Source organism: Ochotona curzoniae, unplaced genomic scaffold (genome assembly GCF_017591425.1).
Source record: "Ochotona curzoniae isolate NIBS_2020 unplaced genomic scaffold, NIBS_Ocur_1.0 scaffold_4701, whole genome shotgun sequence".
Classification (NCBI taxonomy): Eukaryota; Metazoa; Chordata; class Mammalia; order Lagomorpha; family Ochotonidae; genus Ochotona; species Ochotona curzoniae.
In genome coordinates this window covers 81,465,705-81,491,284 of record NW_024467122.1, presented here as the reverse complement: position 1 = coordinate 81,491,284, position 25,580 = coordinate 81,465,705, and the positions used below count along the sequence as shown (strand labels likewise).

Below are 25,580 nucleotides of genomic sequence, written 5' to 3'. Positions count from 1 at the left end.
GCCATCCTTGACTGCTTTCCCGGGCCACAGGCAGGGAGCTGGATGGGAAGTGGGGCCGCTGGGACCAGAACCGGCACCCACACAGGACCCCGGGCGTGCAAGGCGAGGACCCCAACCACTGCACCATCATGCCGGGCCCAAACCTTATTATTTTTTTTTTGTAAGATTTATTTATTTTTATTGGAAAGGTGGATACATATAGAGGAGGAGAGATAAGAGAGGAAGATCTTCCATCTGATGATTCATTCCCCAGGTGACCGCAATGGCTGGTGCCGAGCCAATCCAAAGCCAGGAGCCAGGAACCTCCTCCAGGTCTCTCACACAGGTGCAGGGTCCCAAAACTTTGGACCGTCCTCAACTGCTTTCCCAGGCCACAAGGAGGCAGCTGGATGGGAAGTAGAGCAGCCGGGATTAGAACTGATGCCCATATGGGATCCTGGCGCATTCAAGGCAAGGGCTTTAGCCGCTAGGCCACACCGCCGGGCCCAGAAACCTATCTTTTGCTTTCTATCCCAAGCCCTTTTCAAAGTCCTGCCACAGTTGCCCCTGTTGTGCCAGTCCCCAGGTGTGAGCTGACATTGTATGACATCCCTGTTGTGGGTGTCATACAGCAACCAGCCTGCTGGAGCTGCAAACTTTAGAATCCTGTCTCTTTAGTAAAATTATAACAATAACCCAAGGCTCAGAGAGGTGAGGCAACTCCTCCAAAATCACACAGCCCGTAAGTGATAGTCAGGGGACCCCAAAATCCCTGCCCGTCACAGCGGGGGGAGGGTGGTTGTTATGATTTCTTTGCAGACCCTGCGCCTTCCCCATCCTTCCCGCTCCCTCCCTGCCTGTTATCACCTGCAGGGGAGCTTGCATCATGACGAGTCCCAAGGATCCAATTAGAGGGGGGCTCCCCAAGGAAGAAAGCTGAGGCAATGGCTCCCCTGGGGACCCCAGAGCTAAAGTTTTAATTAGCCTTGGCTGTGTTGCCCGAGACCCTGACCCACTGGCAGCTGTGCCAGGCCTGGGCAGGAGGCAGGGCTGGCGTCCCTCCCAGTGGCACAGCTAAAGCTGCCCCAGGCTGGAAGGGACCTACTTCCACCCCCTCCCCAAAGTTCTCTGTGTCCCCCTCAGCATGACCTCATGGGATCCAGCACATGGACTAAGTGACCCCTTACATGGCTCTCTTATGTTCCAGGAGTTCATATTTTTGAGACGTTGGCCTAGCACATGACCAAGGCTTGTAAACTCACTGTCACAATAAGTTGGCAGGGGTGACCGCGGGAGACATGGCTGTCCACCTCCCCTGGGGGGCCATCTGGTAATAGGAGTACTCCCTGTGTGGGGGTGGGTGGGTGGTCCATGGGCATCTCCAAGGTGGAGAGCTGGGAGCTAGGCATACTGCACTTAAAGGGAGTGACCATGTACAGAGCGCTATGAGCATCCTACACACTGCTTCCAGAGCCAGAGGCGGTCAACTCATCCCGCGGATGGAGCAACAGAGGCTCAGAGGGGTGAGAGGGAGAGGCAGAGCAGGGTTGAGACCCGGTACCCTAGAAACCTCATCCCTCTGAGCCCCCTGCCCAGACCCCAACAGGGACCCCAACATGCCCTCTGTGCTCCTAGAAGCCTCCGCCCCAAGTGCTCTAGGTTCGGGCATCGGCCACGACTTCGAGTATACGCCCAGACGGTGATGGGCATCCCCAGACCTCGTGACCCTGACCCTGACCTTGGCTCTGGCTCTCTCCCTGCCGCCTGGCTGTCACTTGCCCCTCCCAACCGCAGGCGGCCCTGCCAGCACTGAGCCAGGCTGGCCCTCCTTGGACGCGGTTGCCTGGTAACCAGCCCTGAGTGACGGAAACCCCTGCGGGCGCTAATGAGGGGGCAGCGGCCAAGGAGGCTCGGCTTGGCGCAGGGCCCCCGGGCCTGCCCACGGTAGGATGGGGAGCGGGGGTGGAGGGGTGCCCCGGGAGGGTCCAGCCAGGCCAGGAATGGGGTCGCGTACATTCTCAGCTCCACGCCTTAGGAAGAAGATCCCAGACCAAAGCGAGGGGCGGGACCGGGCTGCAGTGGGGCCCCGCCCAGACCACCATCCTGGAAACAGCTGGGACTGCTCCGGGTCGGAGGAGGGGCTCCCCAGAGAGAGAGAGAGGCCCTGGATGGGCAGGGAGAGGAGGTGCCTGGGGGGCTGGCGGGAGTCCAGCTCCTTCAACGCTGCTGCTGCTGCTTGCTGGTACGAGGAGGCATGGCAGCCCCTCCACTCTCCACAGACTCCTGCCCTGGCTGGGGCTTCCTGGAAGAAGGAAGTTGGCAGCTGTGGTGGGCAGGTGGAGCTCATCCAGGAGACTCAGAGTGTGGGGTGTGAAGAAAGAGCAGCCTGGTACATAGCCCGACTCCCATCTGCCTGAGATCAGCTTGCAGCTGGCTGGGCTCAGGGGTCCCCCAGGGTCCCTGGCCCAAGCTGAGGGGTCAGCTGAGGGGGAGACGCAGGAGCAACCCCATGGAGGGCCTCCATAACGTGTCCTGGGTGACACAGCTTGGGGGCCTCCACATTCTGAGAGCAGCTGTAGCCGCTTGCTCTCCCGCAGGAGGGTCCCCACGTTATTTCCTCTCAAAGATGTATTTATTTATGATTTGAAAGAGAGAGGAGAGGTCACTCCCACTAAGTCACTCCCCAGGTGGCCCCACTGGCTGCAACTGGGCCAGGCCCAAGGCAGGAGCCAAGACCTTCTGGGTCTTGTGGGTACAGGTGGCCCAAACACCTGGGGACAGCCTCCACTGTTCTCAGGCACATGTGCAGGGAGCTGGATGGGAAGTGGAACAGCCGGGCCTGGGGCTGGTGCTCCGATAAGCAATGCTGGTGTTGCAGAGGATGGCTTAGCTTGCTGCACTACAGCCAGCCCAGGGTTCCTAGGTGACTGCTGTGGCTGGCAGGTGTTGTCTTCTGGTGTGGCCCTGACAAAGTTTACACCCCCTTTCCAGCCTTCTGGATCCCCTCTGAGCCGCTTCGAGGATCTCACCAGGGGTAGGCATGAAGCCACTTCCTGTCTGGAGGGCCCCTCCCTACTCTCTATCCAGGCTACCTCAGGTTGCCCTGCAGAAGCAAATGCTGCTTGCCGCTCTCTGTGGCCTGTGCTCCCTGCCCCTCAAGTCCTACCCCAACTGCACTGCTCGGAACCCAGGTTCATGGCCACCCACGGCCCAAGCAATGCTGCTACAGAGGGATCCAGGCTGCCCCAACTGTGCCTTCCAAAGCTAAAGAGATTACAGTTCCAGGATGGAGGTGAAGGGTAGGGTAAGATGCCTCAACTCCTCCCTTTCCGGGGTGTGTAGACAAGACTTCCTGGAAACCCAGCTGTCGGGTCCTCGGATCCTGGGACAAGCTGCAGCCACGCCCACTGGATGGATGAGCAACCTTGCAGGGAGGGGGAGGGAAGGAAAGGGGCGGGCCTGGCTCAGCCTGCTTGCTTTTTCAAACTCCTGCTTCACAGGGTTGTCAGAATTAAATGAGATAATATCTCCCAAGGGGTCAGCTCAGGGCCAGGTGCCAAGCAGGAGCTCCAGGTCCTACCCACTCTGCCACTCCCTGGTGAGCCAGTCCTGTGCTGGTGAGGGGGGCGGAGAGATGAAGTAGCAGTGGTCATCTGAGGGTCCTTCCTGGAGGAGAGGGGTCTAAAAGGAGGGCGGGCACTGCTGTGCATCTTTGAGAAAGGCACTGCACATCTCTGATCCTCCACCTGCAGCTGCCATAGCCACTTGGCCCTCCTCCGAGGACAAGGGCGGCAGGTGCGGCCTCATTAGGGGAGCCACCACCTTGTGATTAATAGCCATGACAGCTGAGATTCAGCAACATGACCTTTCACCTTGCCTTCCTGGGGAGCAGGAGGAGAGGAGTCATCCGTGGAGAGTGGGGTGCGGGAGGGAGCTGTGTGGGGAGCCCCCCCATGGGCAGCCTGGACTCAGAAAGTTCCAAAGGAGCCCCCATCCTGTGGCCTGGGTGGCCCAGGTGTTTAAGTGATGCTGAGAGGGAATGCACTAGCTGGGGGTAGGGCAAGGAGGAAGGGGCAGGGCTGCTGCCTTGAGAGGTATCCCTGAAGTTAGGCACATCATGTCAGACCCATATCAGAGTCCCTGGGTTCAAGCCCCAGCCCTGCTTCCCACTCCAGCTGCCTGCTAAATGCACACTTTGGGAAGCAGCAGGTCCTCGCCGCCCTCGTGCGTGACCTGGATGGAGTCTGAGGCCTCTGGTTTTGGCTGGTCCAGCCCTGGCTCTTGTGGGCACTTGGAGGATGAACCAATGGCTGAGATCCATCGATCTCTCTCTGCCTTCCAGATAAAATGAAAAGACGTAAAATTTACAAAAGAAAAAAAAAAAAGCTTTCATCAGAGGTTGAGATCCTTGGCTGGCTGTAGGGTCCCAGCAGGCTCATCATCATGGGGGATGGGAAGCAACGAGAGCATCCGCTAGGTACAACTGCGAGGCTTGCACCCCTCAAAAGCAGTGTGGGGCTGGGGACTGCAGGCTGTGCCAGAACAGCAGGAGGGGACGGTGAAGCTGGGGGGGTGGTGCGCGGCGCAGAGTGACTGAGGGGCCTTGGCTTGGCGCGACCCCTGCTGCCAGCACACGGACCCACTCTGTTGAGCGCTGAGGGGTGACCTCCAGAGCCCCAGGCCAGGAGACACAAGAGCTGGGTTGCTCCTCCAGGGGCTCCAGACTTGAGTTCTTCGAAAAAGTCTTAATTTATTTGAGAGCCAGAGAGAGAAATCCTATCCATAACTTCATTCTCCCAAATGCCCACCACAGCCAGGCCTGAAAGGAGCCAGGAGAGCAGCCAGGGTCGCCCCAGCGGGGGGGGGGGGGGGGGGGGGCAGATACCCCATCACCTGAGCCACCACCATTGCCCTTCTGGGTCTGCATTAGCAGAAAGCTGGAGCCAGGAGCCTTGGATCCAGGAATGCCCTCCTGGTACCACATGGACTTGGGCTGGACATCACAGCCTGAGGCCACATGCCACTTAGCACCACGCCCCCAGACCCTGTTGCTAAGGGCGGTGCGGCTCTGAACTGAGTGGCTCTTCCTCCCACATGACCTCACTTCCTCGTGCCACCTCCCAGCTCCTGTTGCTCCTGGGAGCTGCAGCGCCAGCTCTGGTCTGGCTGGGCTCTGACTCAGACAGCAGTGACCTCCGGGTTGCCAGGAGGTGGCCGGGGTGGTTTTGCCCGGTGCCCTTGCTCTGACCTCTGCCTGGCCAGCCCACCCGCCCTGCCCTCCCCCACTGCACACAGCTGTCCCTGGTCCTTGGACAACTCAGAGAGCCAGGTTCCTTCAGAGAAGGTGGCAGCACCAAAGGGGGTTCCTGTCCTAGGAGGGGGCAGCCAGCTCAGACAGGGGCACCCCTGTCAAGCCCAGCCCCTCCTTATAGGAGACAGGCTCAGCTTTTTGGAGCCAGTGCTAGTAGCCTCGAGCCTCCTAGGTGCAAATGCTTCGCACCTGTCTTAGTGGGAAGGTTGGGTCACCCGGCCAGACCCCAGCACTCTCATTTCTGGCCCATCCCAGGGTTGCTGCACCCCAACAGGGACTGGCAGAACCACTCTCCCCTCCCCCATTTCCAGCCCAATACGAAAGGGCGCCAAGACACCCACTGGGTGCCAATTACTTGAAAAACATTTCACAGCAGAGCCAGCTAAGAACAGACAGAATTCCACTTTTTGCAAAAAAAAAAAAAAAAGGAACAGCACCCAGCGGGGGTCAAGCTGTCAGGCCCAGGGTCTCGGAGCCCAAAGGAGGCGGGGAACGGAGCGCGGCGAGCGGGCCCCTCCGCCGGGGCCCTGGGGACCGCAGGCTCCCAGAGGCGCGGCCCGGGCTCCGCGCCGCCCCCGCCGCCACAACCCGCCGGCCGCTCCGCCCCCGCTCCGCCCCCGGCCCGCCCCGCCCGGGACCGCAGACGGCGCCCGGCGGCGGCGCGAACGGCCGCGCGGACCGTGGTTCCGGGCTCGGGGCTCGCCCGCGCCCGCCCGCGCCTGCCCGCGCCTCCCCGCGCCAGGGCCCCGGCGGGGCTGGAGGATGCAGCCGCGACCCGGCGCAGCGACCGCGGCAAGGTGGGCGCCCCGCAGGTAGGAGCTCGCCCGGCTCGGCGCGCGCAGAAACTTGGGCCGAGTTTGCGGGCGGCGCGTGGGGAAGGGGCGGGAGGCGCTGCCCCAGGGCGCCCCTACCGGCCGGCGTGGCACGCCCGTGCGCCCCGGCCCGGGCCCGGCGGGTGGCGGGTGGCGGGCCCCGGGCCCCCGGCGGGCGGGCGCGCTGCGGGGCAGGGATCGGCCGCCGCTTCCACTTTGCCCAGAACTTCGAAGCTCCCGGGGCCTGCTGGCGCCCCGGGGCTCCGGCGTGGAGCTGGAGGGTGCCCGGGTGCCCGATGCCGGCGCGGGGCCGGGCGGAAGGCGCGCAGGCCGAGCCCTCGGCCTCCTGCTGGGCCCGCTCACGTGGATGGAGCGGCGAGGGGGCTGAGCCTTGGGGGGCTTTGCGGGCGCAGAGGCGCCGCGGGGAGCCCTGGACTCTCCCTGCAGGGACGGGACGGCCCTGCGGCTTCCTCGCCACCGCTTGACTCACCCTCTGGCCGCAGCCCAGGCTGGCGGGATCGCCCCAGGCGGTGGCTGCCCGGACTCTGCGGCCGGACCGCCGTCCTCCTCCCCAGCCCCCCCTTTAGCCTACCCCCCGTCCCGGCTCGGGCTCGGGGACCTCCCGGCGTGGCACGGGCGGGCGTCGGTGCGCGGGGCCTGCGGGCGAGCACACGTGTGCCCCCGGGGCCGAGCCGAGGGGACAGCGGCTTCTGCAGGCGCCGTGTGCTTGCAGATGGGGGCCGTCACGTCCCGTGCAGCCACGGGTTTGCATGCGTGGCGCCGGCGGCCTGTGTGTGTGTGTGTGTGTGTCAGCTTGCTGGGGTGCACGTGCGCCCCGGGGCCTCCGCGAGGGGCTTGGGGACACCCGGAAGCCCTCCGGCAATGCTGCGCGGGGTAGCCCCACGAGCGAAAGCCCGAGCTGTGGAGCTGTGGGTCACAGGCGAGAAGGGGGTTGGAGAGGTCGAGTCGCGCGCCCTTGCTGCCTCTGGCCCCCAGGGTCCACGTGGGAGCGCCCGCCGCTGCGCGGGAGTCTCGCGGTCTCCCTAGTCGTTCCCAACGTCCATCTTGAGCACCCCACCCCACCCCCCGGAGGTGGAAGTGGGCGCTGGGCCCCTGCTGCCCCAGGTTGTGGGCGGCGAGCGGACCCTCTCCGACCTCGTCGGCAGGCCGGGCCTGTCCGGGAAGGAGGCACCACCTGGATTTTGGGGGTTGTCTGGGACAGGGAGGGGCTTGGCCTGAAGGGGTGTGTATTGGGAGGAGATTAAGTCACCCTCCACACTGGGCTTCTTGCTGGCTCCCTGGAGCCCCCCTGTCACACACCTCCTTCGGAGACTCCTTGGAGGCCCAGGTGGCTGTGTCTGTCAGCTGGGTCCCAGGTGGGGGTCCCCGGAAATCTCCAGGGCAGAGGGCACGCCAGGGCTGAGCTCAGGAGAGGAGTACTCCTGGGGCTCTGGCAGGGGAGGGGAGAGCCAGCTCCTAATTGATGGGGGAGAGCATCAGGGGCTAGGGACCCCACCCCCAGGCCCCGGTGTAGGGGTGGACTGCAAGAGCCAGCAAGGAGGAGAAGGCCAGTCCTTGCCCAATGGTGACCACAACCTAAGGCACTTGGCCCGCGGCCCGGATCACCCCAAGATGGAGCTGATTCATCCTCTCTGAGCTGCGGGGTGCCCGCATGCTGTGGGAGACAGAGGCCAGACCGTGTGGCCCCTGCAGGTGGACCCCTGGGCATCCACTGGGTGATGAAGCCATGCCAGCCTTCCTCCTTCTCTGGCACTTGTTTTTGTTATGTTAGAACAAGCTTGATGCACTGGTTCACTCCCCGGGTACCTGCCACAGTCCAGTGGGCCAGGTGGAAGCCAGGAGGCGGGAGCTGCGGCCATCCCTTTGCTGCCTTGGCAGGGAGCTAGACTCGGGCAAATGAAGCTACGATGTGGGACATAGGTGACAATGGGCATCTTTGCCAGTTGGCCAGATGCCCACTCCCACCCCTGCACTGGCATCTTCCTTCACGTACCGTGGCTTACCTGCTAGGCCCGGCCTCCCTCCCTGGTGCCACACTCCCTCTCCAGCCTTGGAAAAGCCCCAGGGCTGAGGATGCCAGCGCTCTCTGACCCCCAACCCTCCGCTGTCCCACAGCACCCTCTGCTGGACAGCCTGGACCCTCCTACTAGGGGGTGGGGCCTAGGCCAAGCCCCTCCCCTGCAGGCGGGGCCTGTCATACAGAGCCAGGCCAAGCATCACCACCTTGGCTCTTGGCCTAGGGACCTGGCTGGGTTCGAGGCTTGGCACTGCCCTTTGTGTAATGAGACTGGCAGGTTGGGTTTGGGGAGGGTAAAGGTGTCACAGTAGCCTGTGTTCCTGATCTCCACCCCTTTTGTTGGCGGGGAGGGGAAGCCTAGCAAGGGATCGCCCAAGGCTGTGCCGAGTCTGGATCCCCAGGAGGGGGATCTGAGAAGCCCCATGAAGGAGTGTGGGGCTCAGGGAGGGGGCAGCATCAGCACCGTGGAGACCTGGTCCTCACCACTCTCCCTCTCTCTCCCAGGTCGGCAGTGGAGTAGCAGGGCCTCTGAGAGGCCCAACACCTCCGCAGCGATGGCCGAGAAGCGGCCCCTAGGGACCCTCGGGCCTGTGATGTATGGCAAGCTGCCGCGCCTGGAGGCAGACGCTGGAACTGGGCACAGCCTGCCGCCCTCTGCCGTTGGTAACCCAGATGCCTGCAGCTACAAGGGCACCTGCTTCTCCTGCCCGGTGGCTGGGCCCCCCAAGACGGGGTCTGAGCGGCTGTCATCCTGGACCTCGTACCCACCCCTGTACCCCAGCAGCGTGGCAGGACCCCCACTTCGGGCTGACAACCTGTTGACCAGCTGTCTGCTGTACCGCCCGCCAGCGGATGGCTCTGAGAAGATGCAGGAACCAGGCCCTGCGGAACTCCTACCCTTTGGGCCCCAGGCACCATCCTACCCGGGCCCACCGCTGGCTGCGCCCAAGCCCGTTTACCGTAACCCTCTGTGTTATGGGCTCCCCGCCTGCCTCGGGGATGGCACGGCCAAGAGGCCACTGGATGTCGACTGGACACTGGTGACCGGGCCCCTGCTGCCCACAGCTGACCCGCCCTGCCCACTAGTCCCTACTTCCAGCAAGGGTCAGCCCCTGGATGGCACTTTCTTGCGTGGGGTGCCAGCGGTGGGGGGCTCTGTCAAGGACACGTCGGTGGGCTTTTCCCCATGCCAGGCTTTCTTGGACAAGTATCGGACCGTGCCCAGCCCGGGCTTCCTGGCCCCCAAGTACACGGGGCCGTATTCTGAGGACCCCAAGCAAGCAATAGCTGAGGGGTCCTCTTCTAGCCCTTGGACCCAGCTGGCCCCACCCCTAGGACCCCCCTGCCAGGATGCGGCACCCGCCCACTATGCGCTGCCCCATGCACCTCAGACCCTGCCTTGCCCTCCAGCCTGTCGCCACCCGGAGAAGCCGGCCAGCTACAGCTCCATGCTCCCCGTGCCACCTCTGGGGGCCCACAAGGGGGCTGGGTACCAGTCTGGCGGGTTGGGCAGCCCCTACCTGAGGCAGCAGGCAGCCCAGACCCCTTACCTGCCTCCAGTAGGACTGGACACTTACTCCTATTCGTCCGCCCCTCTCACGGCTCCCTCCCCAGGCCTCAAGCTGGAGCCGCCCCTCGCCCCACGTTGCCCACTGGACTTTGCCCCCCAGACTTTGGGCTTCCCTTATGCCCGGGATGACCTGTCCCTCTATGGGGCATCCCCGGGGCTGGCTGGGACCCCGCCCTCCCAGAGCAGCGTGCAAGCTGTGCCACAGCCCAGCACCCTCCAGCGTCCATGCCAGCCCCTGCCAGCCAGCCAGCCGCCGTGCCCGGAGCCCCCAAGACCTGCTGAACAGTCCGAGGAGAAGACTTGGCTGCCCAGCTGTCGGAAAGAGCGGCACCCTGGGACACCCATTGGCATTCGGGACAGTCCGGCGCCCCGCACCTCACCAGCCCTCCCTCCCTGTGCCCGGGATCGCCCGGCAGCCCCGCCAAAGGAAGAAGGTTCTGGGCCCTCCAGCTCTCCGCCCATGCCCATCATCGACAATGTGTTCAGCCTGGCACCCTACCGGGAGTATCTAGATGTACAGACGCCCGAAGCCACCACCGAACCTGAGACCACCCCGGCCCCTAAAGACAACTGTGACAAAGACGGTGGTGGTGACAGTGGGACCCTACCTGCCCAGGAAGTGCCCCCGGAAACTAGTTCCGTGAGGGAGGAGGTGGCACTGGACTTGAGTGTGAAGAAATCTGCAGCAGAGGCCACCTCTCTGAGGGTCCCCAGCCCTGCTGTGCACAAGGAGCCCACAGCCTCCACAGATGGACCAAAGGTGGGGGATGCAGCGTCCAATGGCCCAGACTTGAAAAAGGCGGCCATAGAGACAGCCGGGACCACTGAGGACACACCAAGGACCAACTTCCACAGCTCCGTGGCCTTCATGTTCCACAAGTTCAAGATCCTCCGCCCAGCACCCCTGCCCGGAGCTGTGGTCCCGGTCCCGCCTCCACCTGCGCCCCCACCCCCACCCTCCTCTGTCCCTGCACCTGCTCCCTCGTCAGTGCCCATCGGACTGCAAATCCTCACCCAGCCCTTGCCCGTGGCCTGCTTCAACTTGACACTGCCCAGTCCACCCATAACTGTGGCTTCCCCGGCCTCTGCCAACATGCCTGCTCCAGCTCCAGGTTCCACCCCCGGCCCGGCTCCAGCTCTGGCTCCCACGGCTACTCCACCCTCCACAGACTCATTAGAGCCTCACTTCATGGGCTTGCACACGTCACTGTGTGACACCATCTCAGCCACAGTGGCCCACTCCCTGCCTGAGAAGCTGCAGGAGTGGCTGGCATGCGCAGGCCCCTGGGGCAAGGCGGCCTGGCGGGACTTCCAGGGCGTGCAGGGGCTGCTGGGCAAGGTGCAGGCCCAACTGCAGAGGTTCGAGCGCTCACAAAAGTGCCCCTTCCCGCACGTGGTGCGGGCCGGCGCCATCTTTGTGCCCATCCACCTGGTGAAGGAGCGGCTGTTCCCACGCCTGCCGCCGTCCTCCGTGGACCACGCTCTACAGGAGCACCGCGTGGAGTTGCGGCCCACCACGCTATCGGAGGAGCGCACACTGCGGGAGCGTGCCCTACATGGCTGCCCCTCGCGCCTGCTGAAACTGCTGGCGCTGCGCCAGCTGCCGGACATCTACCCAGACCTGCTGGGTTTGCAGTGGCGGGACTGTGTGCGCCGCCAGCTGGGTGAGCACGGGACTGCCCCAGCAGCTGCCGGAGCTGTGTGAGAGCCAGTGGGAGCAAACCCGTGCACCTGTAGGCTTGGCGTCCAAGTGGCACGTGCTCCCGTTCACAGCTCGTGGCTGGCGCCATTGCACCCTCTGGTGTCCACTTCCAGAGGTGGAAGTGTTTTGTGGCTTTTCCATATAAATGGTTTCTTGTAACTGGCTGTCCCTAACTGGCTTCCTTTATGTCCCGGAGCTCACACCATCACCAGCACAGGCATTGCCTGGTGGCATGGCCATTCCCTGGCCCTTGGTTAGTCGAGGTTCTAGGTCACTAGGAGGTGGGGGCCCACCTGCTCATCCCTGAGCCCCAAACACTTGTGCAGGTACCATGATACAGTGCCAAGAAGGTGCCTACACAGCCATCTTTTTTTTTTTTTTTCTCAGTTTGAAAAGCAGAGTTACAGAAGGAAGAGACAGACAGATCTTCCACCTGCTGGGTCATTTCCCAAATGCCTGCAACAGCTGGAGCTGAGCCAGTCGGGAGCTTCTGGGTCTACCGCACATGGATGTAGGGTCCCAACCTTTGGGCCATTCTCTACTGCTTTCCCAGGCCACAAGCAGAGAGCTGGATGGGAAGAGGAATAGTCAAAATTGGCACCCAGATGGGATACAAGTACTTGGAGGCAGAAGATTAGCCAGTTGAACCCCAGGCATCGGTTTCATGTGTGAGTGAGACAGCGTGCAGGTGGAGCCGACCCCTAGGTTCAAGTTGCTGCTTGTGTGTGCCAGACCTGGCCACCTCCTACAAGAGCCCAGGGTATGGAGCCTGCCTCCAACATGTATTTGAAAGGCTGTATTAAGAGTTTTTTGGGCCTGGTGCCGTGGACTAGCGGCTAAAGTCTTCACCTTGAACACACCAGGATCCCATATGGGTGCCAGTTCTAATCCCTGTGGCCCTGCTTCCCATCTAACTTTGTGCTTGTGGCTTAGGGAAGCAGTCGAGGACAGTCCAATGCCTTGGGACCCTGCCACCTGCATGGGAGGCCCAGAAGAGGCTCCTGGCTTTGACTCGGCACGGCTCCAGCCATTGCAGCCACTTGGGGAGTGAATCATCAGAAGGAAGAGCTTCCTCTCCGTGTATCTAATTTTTCAATAAAAATAAAGCTTTTTTAAAAAGAGCTTTTCATCTGCTGATTCACTCCCCAGATAGTCACAGCAGCTGAGACTGGGCGAGGCCCAAGCCAAGAGCCTGGAGCAGCTTCGGGGTCTCCATGTGGGTGCAGAGTTGCGTTCCCAGGTATAGCAGGAAACCACATCTGAAGTAGAGCAGTAAAGACCCAAACTAGTACCCTCCCTGAGCCTCCCCTGTCCATTCTGGCCACAGGAGGTCTGTGTGGGAAAGGGTGGAGATGGCCCCCTCCCTGCACGCTCCATCCCAACTTGGCGAAGAGCCGAGGCGCCACTCCCGGCGCTGCAGTCTGACCCGATGTGTTCGTTTTCCAGGCGACTTGGACACAGAGACTGAAGCCCCCGTGGCCAGAGTCGAGCCCGAGAGCCTGGCCCTGGCTCAGAAATCGGCAGCCCCCAAGGTCAGGAAGCCTGGGAGGAAGCTGCCGACTCCAGGCCCGGAGAGACCAGAAAGCGCTAGGAGAGGGGCCTGCAGCAGCTCCCCTCCCCCTTGCTCCAGCGCCAGCCCGCCCAGCCCCTCACTGAAGACACGCTTCCGCAGCCTGCTGGAGACTGCCTGGTTCAATGGGTTGGCATTGCCCACCTGGGGCCACAAGGCCTTGGCACCAGACCGTTCCTCGGCCCAGCCACGGCTGCTGGACGGCCAGAGCCCTCCTCTATAGCCTCCCTCTGCCCCAGGCTGGTCTGAGAGCTGCCTGAATGTTGACCTTGGTTGTTTCTGAAAAGGGACTACATCCCACGTGCACTTTGGATTCTGACAGCTCTGGACTTGCCCCATGTGGCTCCCATGTCCACGCTGTGTGACCTGACCCATCTCTCCACCTTTCTGGATCCCTCCTCTAAACCAGGACGACACGGCCTACCTCCCAGAATGGGGGGTTGGGGTGGGGCAGTGGGAGGGATGCCCAACCCATGGCCACTGTGGTACCAAGGAATGGAACCTTCCCACGGAGCAAGTGTGCCACAAGACTGGTCCCATGGGACTTTGCCACCACATGGTATAAACATCCCCTTAGCTGGAGTCCCTCCAGCCTAGCTCCCTGAGGGAGCCGCTCATCCCCACTGCTACTGCAGGGTCCCAGCCCAGGCCTGGCACCTTAATCCTGGACCTGTGCCCCTACCCCCTAGCCAGCCCCGAGCAGTAGCTGAGACAAGAGCTGTTTTCCTGGGAGCCGGCTGCAGGGACTTACTTAGCGGGGCAGGGGAGGTTGCTGGAAGGGTGTGTGATAGGTTGGGGTGCTGGACTCGATGCATTAAAGCTGTGGGTTTGGGCACCAGAGCCTGGCTGTGCATGGACTATGGATGGAGTGGGTGCCTCGCTGTGTCTGCCTCCCACCAAGAGGCTCCCATTGGACGCTGCCAAGGATCTCCAGCTCGGTGGCCACCAGACTCCCAGCTCAGGGAGCGACCCCTGATGGCTGCTAGTGGGTAATCCCAATGTGCAGATATTCTGTCCAGCTGACCCTGCCATTCCAGCCTGGCATCCTTGTGCCCAGGTGCCATCTGTCCAATAGGAGCTTGGTGATGCTGGTACATTGCCCACTGGCAGTAGCACAGGCTGCAGGGTGTGCTAGGATCTGAGGTCAAGGGTCATGTCTAGCAATGACTGCCTTGCTGGCACAACCGTGAGATGGCCAGGGCCCTCCCATACCAATAGGGAAGTTTCTGGTGTCTTCAAAGCTGCTAGGGTTCAGTTCTGGAGCTGCACCCCAGTGCCCAATCCCAACCTGGGACTGGCATCCTTGGATTGGTTCCACCCTCATCCTGGGCCCACCTTGGAGGTCCAATTTCAATATGGGAATTCTCGGGCGGAGCTCAGGCCCCAGCACTTGGCCTGCGATGGAGGATGGTCATTGTCGGAGGGTAGAGGGTGGCAGAAGCTTCTGGGAGGGCTGGCCAGTAGAGCCCAGAACCCCTGAAGTGCACCAGGCAGGTACGCAGGGATAAATAATCTAGGCACATGCCTAGAAGCATTCTGGGAAATAGGGGCAGGCTGAGCCCAAAGGCAGCATCTGTCACTCATCCTGGGGCCTGGGGACACCAAGTGTATGCCAGCAGCTTCCCCGGGGTGATGGGGCTTCCTTAGGCTGGCTTGACCAAACAGGAAAAGTGTCCTAAAGCCAGGGACTGATTTGGGTGTTCAGGAACCATACTTTATTTATTTGAAGAGCAGAGAGGGAGTGGCAGAGTTTCCATCTGCTGCTTAAATGGCTGCAACCTGCAGTGCTGGGCCAGGCAGGAGCCAGGAGCTCCATCCAGGTCGCCCACGTGTGGGTGCAGGGACCCATGCACTTGAACCACACTCTGTTGTCTGTCCTGGTGCGTTAGCAGACAGCTGGATCAGAAGTAGAGAGGCCTGAACTCCAATCAGTGCCCATATGGGATGCTGGTGGCGCCACACATGTAGCAACTTGTGATCCGCTGATGCACAGGTTCTGATTGGACCACAGTGCACGGGGGTTAGGGAGGGCTTTCTGTGAGTGAGTGTTTTCTGGGGAAGGCGGGCCTGGGGGGGACTACGTGCTGCTTTGTGGGTGCTTCAGCACGGCGGGAGGGCTCTGGGAGACCCCAGGCTGAAGGAAGGGTCCCCACTGCATCATGCCCAGATCCCAACAGTGCCCAGGGAACATCCACCCGAGGTCTTACCTGATTCAACGTCCCAGTGGTAGCTCAGGGGCAACAGCACTTCCTGCCCTGGCAGCCAAGCACCCCGGGGCACAGCCAGCTCTTCAGCATCTAGGGCAGGGAGGGTGAGCTCCCTCAGGGTCAGGCCAGCTGGAGGGTAGGAGTGAGGGCAAGGAGCCTAAACGGTCCCTCCAGGATGGACCCTTACCAAGACAAGGCTGAGTGTGGCCAGCAGCAGGCCTAGGGCGAGCAGAGCCACTGTGTAGCCAGGGATGGAGGTGCCAGGCAGAGCGGGAGTCTCAGTGCAGAGGGAACCTGTGGCAGAGCAGGCAGGCCCGGCCTGGGTATGGCCTCTTCCCCAACCCCAGAGGCTGGATACCAGGGACGGAGGGGAGGCCTTCCAGGAAGAGCAGGGCAGGGAGTGTGAGGGAGGAGGCAGGTGGACAGAGGACACAGAGGCACTGACCGGGGCCTGGGAGGACCACCTGCGCAGAGAGGTCTTTGGCCGCCTGCAGGGCGGGCAGGTTCCAGTGCGCCAGGGCCTGCACCAGTGCCTGGGATGGCGCTTCCCCAAAGAAGATGGCTCCTAGCTTGGCTGTCAAGGGGTCCAGCCTGGCAGGAGAGTCAACAATAGGCTTCAGGGGCTGGTTAGACGGGGCGGGGTGGGGGCTCGGTTAAGTCTCCCAGCATCCCGTCCCCACCCCTGGGGGCCCAGCACCACCACCAGGGACTCACGAGAGATCCTCTACCACCACCTGGTCAAAGTTCCGTAGGAGGCTGAGGACCGTGGTCAGCTGGGGGTGGAGCAGCGGAAGAAGAGGAAGAGGAGGGTCACAGCTCCACCCATGCCTTGTACAGCCGCCCGCCCCCCAGCCCCGCAGGCCTCCCGCCCCTCTCTCCCCTCCCGCACCCATCCATCCTGAAGCCTCACCCATCCCCTCAGCCGCTCCTGCAGTTTCTGGGACTCCGGGCTGGTTTTATCCGCCAAGGCCCAGGTAGAGGGTTGGGCCCAGATCCTCAGCCACACTTCACGCAGCACCCGCTCCGCCTTCTCCCCTGGAGAGAGGACCACGCGGTTGCACCCAGCCTGCCCCCCTCACCCCCACCCCGGGGGTTCACACTCCCAAGCTCCATGTTCTCGTTCAGCCCTCAGCCAACAGGGCTGCCGAGCTCACACAGCTGCCTCCCATTTCTGTGTGCTCCGTAAGCTCAGGGCACATCTTACATGTTTACAAAATGGAAAAACACAGCCAAAAAGAAATGTGTACTTCCTGTACACCTGGCTCGGGGGCACAGCGGAGCACTTCGAGGGCCAGACTCGGTGCACCACATCTTAGCACTTGCATAGGGATTAAATGAGTTCTTGAGTAACTAGAGACTGGAGTGGGCCATCTTGTCTCTCAGATCCCAGCTGCTCTTACCTACCCAACTCCCCACCCACGGCTGCCTTGTCCAGTTCTGTCTGTAAGCCTGTGCTTGTCGTTGAAGAGATTCCGCTCATTCACCACAGGTGGAATCCTGAGGTGAAGAGGTTAACGGCTCTGGGGGCATCCAAGTCAGAAAGGAGGGAGGGAAACTGTGTTTGCAATGATGATGCAATCTTACAGGAACCTGAAGACGCCAGCGAGAAACTGGGGCATAAATACCTTCAGTAGAGTTGCAGGACACAAAAATCCAGAATGGAGAAAAGACAGGCATTCCAAGAAAAGGTGCTGGGACAAGCACGCAGGAAAACAAAGCTGGGGGCCCAGCATGAGGGCGTAGCGGTTAAAGTCCTCGCCTTGAACGCACCGGGATCCCATATGGGCCCCGGTTCTAATCCCAGCAGCTCCACTTCCCATCCAGCTCCCTGCCTGTGGCCTGGGAAGGCAGTCAAGGTCGGCCCAGAGCCTTGGGACCCTGTACTCGCTTGGGAGAGGGGGCTCCCGGCTTCAGATCGGTTCAGCTCCAACTGTTGCGGTCACTTGGGGAGTGAATCATCGGAGGAAAGAAAACAACCGGCCAGCAGTGTTCACAGTAGCCAGGCTATGGGGTCCCAGGAGGAGTCTGTCCCAGGGTGACTGGGTTAGAAAAGTGACGCAGCAGCTGATGTTGTGGCAACTAAGGTTAATCTGTTTATTGCAGTGCCTGCATTCCCCATGGGTGCTGGCTGGAATCCTGGCTGTTCCACTTCTTACCCAGCGCTCTGCTCGCTGGCCTGGGAAGGCAGCAGCAGATGACCCAAAAGCTTGGGCTCCTGTCACACCAAGGGGACCCAGAAGAAGCTCCTGGCCTGTGGCTTCAGCTGGGCCCGGCCCTGACTGCTGTAGCCATTTAAGAGAGTGAACCAGCAGATGGAAGATTTATCTCTCTCTTTCTTTTTGTTTTCTCTTTCTGTCACTCTACCTTTCAAACAAATAAGACATTTTTCCAAATGTGGTGCATGGTTGGACCTGGCACGATAGCTTAGTGGCTAGATTCTAGCCTTGCATCTGCTCGCTGGGATCCCATATGGTCACCGGTTCATGTCCTGGCAGCTCTGCTTCCCATCCAGCTCCCTGCTTGTGGCCTGGGAAAGCAGCAGAGGATGTTCCCAAAGCCTTGGGACCCTGCACCCGTGTGGGAGACCCGGAAGAGGCTCCTGGCTCCTGGTTTCAGATCAGCTCAGCTCTGGCCATTGCGCTCACTTGGGGAGTGAATCATCAGATGGAAGATCTTCCTCTCTACCTCTCCTCCTCTCTGTATATGTGACTTTCTAATAAAAATAAAGTAAAATTTGGTGAAGATTTTTTTTTTAAAAAATTGTATTGGAAAGGCAGATATTCAGAGGGGCAGGACACAGAGCAGATATTCCTTCCAATGATTCACTCCCCAAGTGAGCGTAACGGCCGGTGCTGTGCCGATCTGAAGCCAGGAGCCAGGAACCTCCTCCCGGTCTCCCACATGGGAGTAGGGTCCCAAGGCTTTGGGCCGTCCTCGACTGCTTTCCCAGGTCACAAGCAGGGAGCTGGATGGGAAGTGGAGCTGCCGGGATTAGAACAGACACCTTTATGGGATCCTGGTGCGTTCAAGGTAAGGACTTTAACCGCTAGGCCACGGCGCTGGGCCCATAAAATAAATCTTTAAAAAAAAATGTGGTGCAGCATAGATTTTATCTAGCAGCGTAGACAGAGGAAGCTGAAGGACTATCGGAAGTGGACAGACACAGGAAGACTAATAATAGCATACTTCCCCTCCTGTGTGTGGCTAATGCAGTTGGCCACCAAGAAGCAGAGCATGGAAGAGGGGTCCCTGAGGCTGGAGGGGCCTGGAGCAGGGAACTGGCAGGGCCATTGGGGTCCACTGCTATGATGTACAGTGGGGAACTTGCGCATCAGAGACCCAGAGCATGGAGCAGACGGCCCTGCCCTGTCTCCTGCCTCTCGCCCATGACGTGCCACATCCCCGGCGGCACCCACCCCACTCACCATCAGCCACGATGCTGTGTTTCTGTAGAATGGGGGTCACGATGTTTTGGGCTAGGTAAGTGGCCAGACCCTGGCGCCGGGTGGGGAGGGTGCTCTTGAACTTGAACTCGAGGTGAACAGCCACACCCTGGCCCATGTCACTAGGGAGGCACAAGGGGAAAGGTCCCCCAGAAGCTAGCCCTCACCTCCAGAGCATCCCTGAGGCCAGATTCATCCCCACTGGTCATCCCCAAGCCTTCGTCTCCCAAAATGTGTCCTGGCTCTGGATCCAAGGGTGGAACGGAGCAGGCTGCTGCTGCTGGGCAGGAGGGACCGGCCTACCTGAAACGGAGCAGGGGTCCTTCCTGCGGCTGTGCCTTGTGGAACTTTGCCACAACGGGTGTGACCTGCGGTAAGGGCTGACGGTTGGGTTGGCCCTGGGAGACACCTCTCCTGTGACCCAGGGTGGAGTGAGGCTGAGGGTCTGGGCCCAGAGCCTGGTGTGTTCCCCAGCCCCTTGCAGGGCCTCCCCAGAACTGAGCACTGGCGGCCCCCACCGTGCTCAGTTCACAGGTGCAGCTGCACCTGTCACTGCCCCATCCAGCCCCCAAGCTGTGAAGGCTGCCTCCTGGAGGTCAAGGGGAGTGTCCCAGGCTCCCCGGAGGAGGGGGCAAGGACCACCTCACCTCAAGGAGAAGCTGCTCTTCCAGTAGGGCAAAGGGGGCGGAGCCAGGTTGGAGGAGCTGGGGCTGGAAGGGGCTGGTGACCGTGAAGTTGATGCTGACTGTCTCCAGGGCCAAGTCGCTCAGGTTGGACCCTGCAAACCATGGGCAGGAAGCTCCCGGAGCCTCTCCCCAACCCCGACCTGCCCCCCCGCCCTTCCCATCCCAGGAGGTTGCCAAGAGTGCCACTCACGGTCACAAGTGAGGCTGTCCTCTGCCACTGGCAGGTCCTCCAGCATCTGCCCTGAGGTCTTCACTTGGCGGTACAGAGTCCAGAGGACGTCTCGGGCAGATGGGCCGGGCCCAGGGCCCCAGAACACCAGGGAGGCATTCACAACTATGGAGCCCGGAGTTCTGGGTGAGGCAGGTCTGCGGGCAAAGCAGGGGTGCCTTCTGGGGTGACCCAAGGAAGCTTCACCCCTGAGGCCTCTGCTACTCCCTTGGAGGCACAAGGCTGAGGACTCACTCCCTGGACCCTTGGTGTGCAGCCCCCTCCCCCCAAGCACGGAGCAAGAACTCAGCAAGAGGAGGTCCCTTGGACACTCCGGAGGGCTCCTGGCCCAGAGAGCTCTCCGCAGGCTGCAACAGCGCCAACAGGGGCTCCCTGCAAGCCCAAGAGGCCACTGCCCTGCACTGATGGGGGCCTCCCTAGCCAGCAAGGGGAGCGTGTTCCAGAGAGGTAGTAAACTCCGCCGAATTCCTGCCCTGGGGGCTCCCAGGCTCGCTGGCCCAGAGCTCACAACCTAATCCTCCAGTGTCTGCAGGGCTGGGGTCTTCCTCCTGCCCCTGGCCCCTCGGAGGGGCCTCAGCAAGGGGAAGGGAGAGACATCATTTGCATGTCATTTGCATGTCTCTCTCCTAGGGGCCTGAACCTGCCTGTAATTGGACCTCCAAGCAAATGGAAGTTCATCTGAGGTCACACAGCAGGACTCAGACGGGGTTGGTTCCCACAAAAGGGACACGTGTGGCGGCCCCAGAAGCCGCTTGCTGCACTCACCGAAACCCATGGAGTCTGACATTCCGGAAGCTGGGGAAGGCCACGCTGTACAGGACCTGAAGCTGGACAGAGCAGAGGTGTGGGGGGCCTGTGCCAGCCTCCCCGGCTTCCTCCCTCCCTCCCCATCTCAGACTGCTCTGCTCAGTGACAGCCCAGTCCCCGGGACAACCTGTGGATCACCTTCCACCCAAGGGCTGCAACTGTCCAGGGGGTGCCCTGCACCCCACACACATGGCAGTCACGTGGGTGACAGCCCCTCCTCCTCCTATCTCCCATTCTCTCTCCCTTCTCTGCTCCAAATCTGTCTCCACGGAGCCAGTTGATGTCCTAGGGACCTGACGCCTGCCATACCCTTGCCCTAGAAAGTCCCTCCCCTTTCCTTGGTGGTCCTCTGTGTATCCCGGAAGAGTCCCCTGTGCCCTCCTCCCCAGGGTGAACCCTGGATCTCCTGCCTGGATCTGGAGGTGCTGGGGACCACTGGGAGCCCCTCTGGCCTCTGGTGCTGGGGGCCACAGTGCTGGAAAGCGCCTTGCGGGGCCACTTCAGGAAGCTTGTGGGAGGGGCTGCTGCCATGGCTACTTCCTGTGCCTGCAGCATCCCATAGGGGAGCCAGTTTATGTTGTGGCTGCTTCGCTTCCCATCCAGCTCCCTGCTAATGTGTGTGGGAAAGCAGCAGGAGTGATTGGACCCCTGCACCCACGCGGAAGAACCCCTAGCAAGCTCCTGGCTTCAGCCTGGCCCAGCCCTGGCTCTTGTGGCCATTTGGGAAGTGAATCAGTGGATGGAGATCTCTTTCTCTGCCCCTCGACCTTGCAAATAAAATCAGTCCACTCTGGACAGCATGTACAGCAGGCCGAGAGAGAGAGGCAGGCGGGCTGTACCCACCCAGGTAGCTCTCTGCCAGTAGAGGAGAGCCCTCACCTTGCAGAGGATGCTTTGCCCCAGCTGTTGGGGCTCTGGGGAGACAGGGTTTCCAGGGATGGCAGAAGGGGTGACTTTGAAGCTCACGAAGCGGGTCACACACCCGGGGCCTGAGCTGGAGGAGTATGAGGCTGGCGGTGAGGGGTTCAGGCTGCCTTGAGGCAGGATTGAAGACCCAGTGGGGTTGGTACCCCCAGGAACCCTCGGCGAGACCGAGCCAGGCAGAACAGAGGGTGGGCTGGTGATGCAGCTGAGGGAGAGGGCGGCTGTAGCGCCCCTGGGCACAGCGTCCTGAAGGATGGCCAAGCGTGGAGATGCAGGTGGGCTACCGGAGGCACTGATGGTAGGGGCCAGGAGAGTAGGCACAGGAGCAGGGTCTGCAGAAACCCCAGTTCCAGTGGCTGCGGCAGACAACGGGGCCAGGGATGGTCGGGATGGTGGCAGTGCCCGTGACAGAGATGGGATTGCTGGGGATGGTGAATGCGAGGATGACCATGCCAGAGGAGCCCGGAGGCTGGAGGTCCCAGCCTTTCTGGAGGACACTGAGTCCAGTGGGAGGGCTGGGGAGCCTGCCTCCAGCCCTGACCAGCCTTCTGTCCCAAGGGCAAAAGGCGCTGTGGCCGCCATGTCGGCAGTGGATGCAAGCCCATGTGGGCCCCGCGTGCCTGGGGAGACAGCCTTCCCCGAGGCCCCTAGAGCAGCTGGCCCTCGGGCATCAGAGGCAGGGCTGGTGAAGGCCGCAGCACCCCCTGGCTGCTGGGCTAATCCAGGAGTGACAGAAGTCTTCTGAGCCATAGACACCCCAGGGGTCTTGCTGAACTTCGGCTCAGATTTGAGGTGCCTCGGGTCAGGGGAAGTGGGTGAGAGCAGCAGCGTGGCGGCCGTGTTCCCTGTAGGTGGAGCGACAGGTGACGCCAGCTGGACCTTGCGGGTGCTGTGTTCTGCAGGCTGGCCCTGTGCCGTTGGGGATGGCCCAGATGTGGCCCTGCTGGAAGCTACACTCATTCCCAGATCCTGCTGTGTATCTGCCACCTCCGTGCCGGGAGCTCCTTTGTTCCTCACAGCTGAGCTACTTCCGCAGGAAAACTTCCTCCGGTTGCATGATGGAGCAGGTGAGCACTGGGCTGAGGACCACTGCTTGTTGTCCTTGGCAGTGGAAGGCAGTGGCCTGGTGGAAGCCAAGAGCACCAGGACAGCTAGAAAGCAGAAGGGCGCCATTGTGCCAGTGTCTACCAGGGGGTGCTAGCCCCTAGCTGCTCCTCCTTGCTCCCCGCCAACCCCTTACTGGAGGGCAGGGTCTGTCCTCGAACCCCTGAGTCCCACCAGATCAGTCACCTCCCCCCTCTGATCGGGAAGGACCAGGAGGAGGAGGGGTCACCTCCTGCTTGGTGTCGGATCCTGTGGTCACCTCCAGGGCCGGAGCCTGTGGCTGCCTCAGGAGGTCCAGGCCAGCTCCAGGAAGCTGCACCTCACCTCCAGAGCCGCTCTGTGGGGTGAGGCTGCACCCTGGTCACAGGCCTGAGCTCAGCCTGGGTGGCCCAGTGAGAGCTGGTTGAGGAGGTCCATGCAGTACAGGGACACCCGTGAGAGCCTGGGGCCCACAGCACACCTGTCCGCAGGTGCTGCCTGCCCTGTGCCAGGTTCCAAGAAGGAGCGCCTGGTCCTGCCCTGGCATCTTCTAGACTCACAGAAGGACATGGAAGGTCAGCCAGCCCTGGACAGTACCCTGAAGAAGAGGACCCTGCCCTTGACCTTGGGTGAGTGCATGGGGTCTCACAGAGCCATGCCCTCAGCCATCCTCTCCCCCTCTCTCTCTTCCCCTCAGCTCCCTTACCAGCCAGGAACATTCTAGCAGCCTGGAACCTCCGAGCGCCCATGCTGACGGCTCCTACACGGCAACAGCGGCTCTGAAAGCAGCGACAGTGACAAGGATGTCCTCAGGTCCCCTTGGAGAGAACTGGCCATGGAGCCTTCTTGTCCAGCCCTGTCCCCCGTCCAGCTGCGGCACCAGGCCCCCTCAGCAGCACCCCTGGTCCTCCATGGCTGTGAATCTCCTTACAAGCCTGCCCCAGAACCCAGGAGCTCATGAGCTGGAATCTGCCACCTCCCCCAGGGGAAGCACCCATGGGTGCAAGTAGAAGAGGAAAGGGAGTTTGTTTTGGGGCCAAAGCACGCTGAAACCCAGTGTAGGAGGGATCTTTTAAAAGTTCATGGACAAGCGCGTCTTAGAAACATGTGTGGATTTCATAGCTTCTGTGTACCAAGATAAACTTGTGTTTTAATCACATTTTCCCATGAACTCTGTGAAGTGCACTGCAGTGAGGAACTCGTTGCAATTCCTGTGTGAAGGGAGGCAGCTGTCAAACACCGGGGTGAAGGTGTGCAGCACGCGGCGAGCAGGGGCCAGGACAGCGGAGGTGCTAGCCGTGGTGCTGGAGTGTTGTGGGCTAAGGAGTTGGTTAGCGCTCATTGGGCTGGGCAGGAACAGGAACTGGGCTTGTAGCTAAAATCACCTAGACTAATTGGACTCATCTGTATCCAATATCCTGCTAAATGAGGATGTGGGGAAAGAGTATATAAGGAGAGGTAAAGGAACAATAAAGGAGACTTCGCAGAGACTTCTACCATCACAGGTCTCCTGTCCGTGTTTCATCCCCAGACCCTCTCCCTGTCCACGTTACTGGCTCTGCTGGCTGGAGCACTGGAGGGAGCACCATGTGTGTCTGAGTGGGAGAGGAATTCCACCCGCAGCCCCTGTCCCGGCCCCAGCTCCAGCCCCAGTCAGGACCCTGCTCCCGTTCTCTTGGGCCAGGCAGATCCCTCTAGTGGGCCCGACCTGATGGAGGGTAGAGGGGTCTCTAACTCAGGACCCTGTGCTTGCTGCCACCTGCAACTGACTCTGTCCCTGCCTGCTGTCCTCTCACGCCCCTTCTCCAGAGGCCTCAGAGTTTCTGTGAGGCAGCTCCCTACCCCTAGCCAAACCCCTGCGCCTGGATCCACTCCCTCCTGCAGCTAGATCCATTTCCCACTGCCCACCACAGCACACACACACACACCCTCAGAGGATGCCCGACCACCCCTAGTGCCTCCTTGGTGAAGAAGTTCCAGAGCCAGGCCGGAGGACAGGTGGGGGTAACTTCCTGGAATCCAGGCCCCCTCCCCCGCCAGACTGGCTTGCCCCCATTGCCCAAGCCCCAGGCTGCCCACCTTACCTGATGCTGCCTAAGGTGCCTGTGTCTACACAGGCTCCTGTGTTGCCCAAATGAGGGAGTAAGAGCCACATCCACTCCCTCTGCCCCACCCCTGCCAGCCTGGCAGGGCCAACCCCCTGGCAGCACCCTCAAGCACAGGACAACCTGGTGTTTGATGGCTTGGGTCAAAGGGGCAACGGCCGTCCACACACCAGGACTCGAGGTCCTCCTTGGAGCTGGGATGTGGCTCTTCAAGCCACAGTGGCGCCTGGAGCCTAATAAGGGACACGAATAGAAACCTGCCCAAAGGTGGGTCACAGCTGGGGGACACGGGCTTCTGGTACCAGGGATGGACAGTGTAGGGCAGGGGCTCCTGGGGAACAGGGCCACATGCACTGTCTCTGCTGATCACGGGGATGTTTTAGAGAAAACAAATCAAGAGTTGGGGACCAGGGCTCAGAGACTGGCCAGGACCAGAGCTCAGTATGTTGGCCAGAGTGGACAAGCCTGAAGTTCAAATCTGAGCTAAACTAGACCCTGGCTGCCTAGACTAGACATGCTGCTTTTACCAAGACCTCCATCCGAGACTGCAACCAGTCCAGAGGAAGCAGATGGAAACGTAGGTTTATTAGGGTGCCAAATAGACTGATCCTGGCATTGCACTCAATAATATACACTTTACAAAAAAGGTTTGCTTATTTTACTCGAAAGTCAGTTACAGGGAAAGACGAAGCCCAAAAGGCTGCAACTATTGGGGCTGGACCGTGCTGATGCCAGGAGCGCCTTCCGGGCGCCCCCACGTGGATGCAGTAGCTCTCACACTAGGCTCATCCCCTGTTTTCCCAGGCCCATTAGCAGGGAGCTGGATCAGAAGTGGAGCAGCCTGGATTCGAACCAGCACCCATATGGGATGCTGCTATCACAGGTATCCGCTTAACATGCTATACCACAGTGTTGGTCTCAGTAATATGCATTTTTACACACATATGAATTGTGTGCTTAAGATTTTTCATTAATTTTGTCTGAAAGGTATAAAGTGATCCAGAGACAGAGAATTCTTTATCTGCTAGTTCACTCTCCAAATGCCTACAGCAGCCAGGGCTGGACCAGGCCAAAGCCAGGAGCCAGGGACTCCACCCAGATCTCCCCATGGCTG

The 25,580-nt window shown here is 61.0% G+C and overlaps 1 protein-coding gene across 3 annotated transcripts; it reads left to right on the top strand.

The window, feature by feature from the left end:
* Positions 1-8,650: 8,650 nt before the first annotated feature.
* On the top strand, positions 8,651-23,904 carry CUNH15orf39 (chromosome unknown C15orf39 homolog). Of its 3 annotated transcripts, XM_040968732.1 has the most exons (3): positions 8,651-11,374; positions 12,859-13,225; positions 23,893-23,904. In XM_040968732.1, the coding sequence occupies exons 1-2, from the start codon at positions 8,695-8,697 to the stop codon at positions 13,203-13,205; spliced, it is 3,027 nt and encodes a 1,008-aa protein (XP_040824666.1). In that variant the 5' UTR covers positions 8,651-8,694; the 3' UTR covers positions 13,206-13,225; positions 23,893-23,904. The 3 variants fall into 3 exon arrangements, with proteins under 3 accessions (XP_040824666.1, XP_040824665.1, XP_040824667.1); XM_040968731.1 differs by lacking the exon at positions 23,893-23,904 and having other exon boundaries at positions 12,859-13,960; XM_040968733.1 differs by lacking the exon at positions 23,893-23,904 and having other exon boundaries at positions 8,651-11,409; positions 12,876-13,960.
* The last annotated feature ends 1,676 nt before the right edge of the window (positions 23,905-25,580 follow it).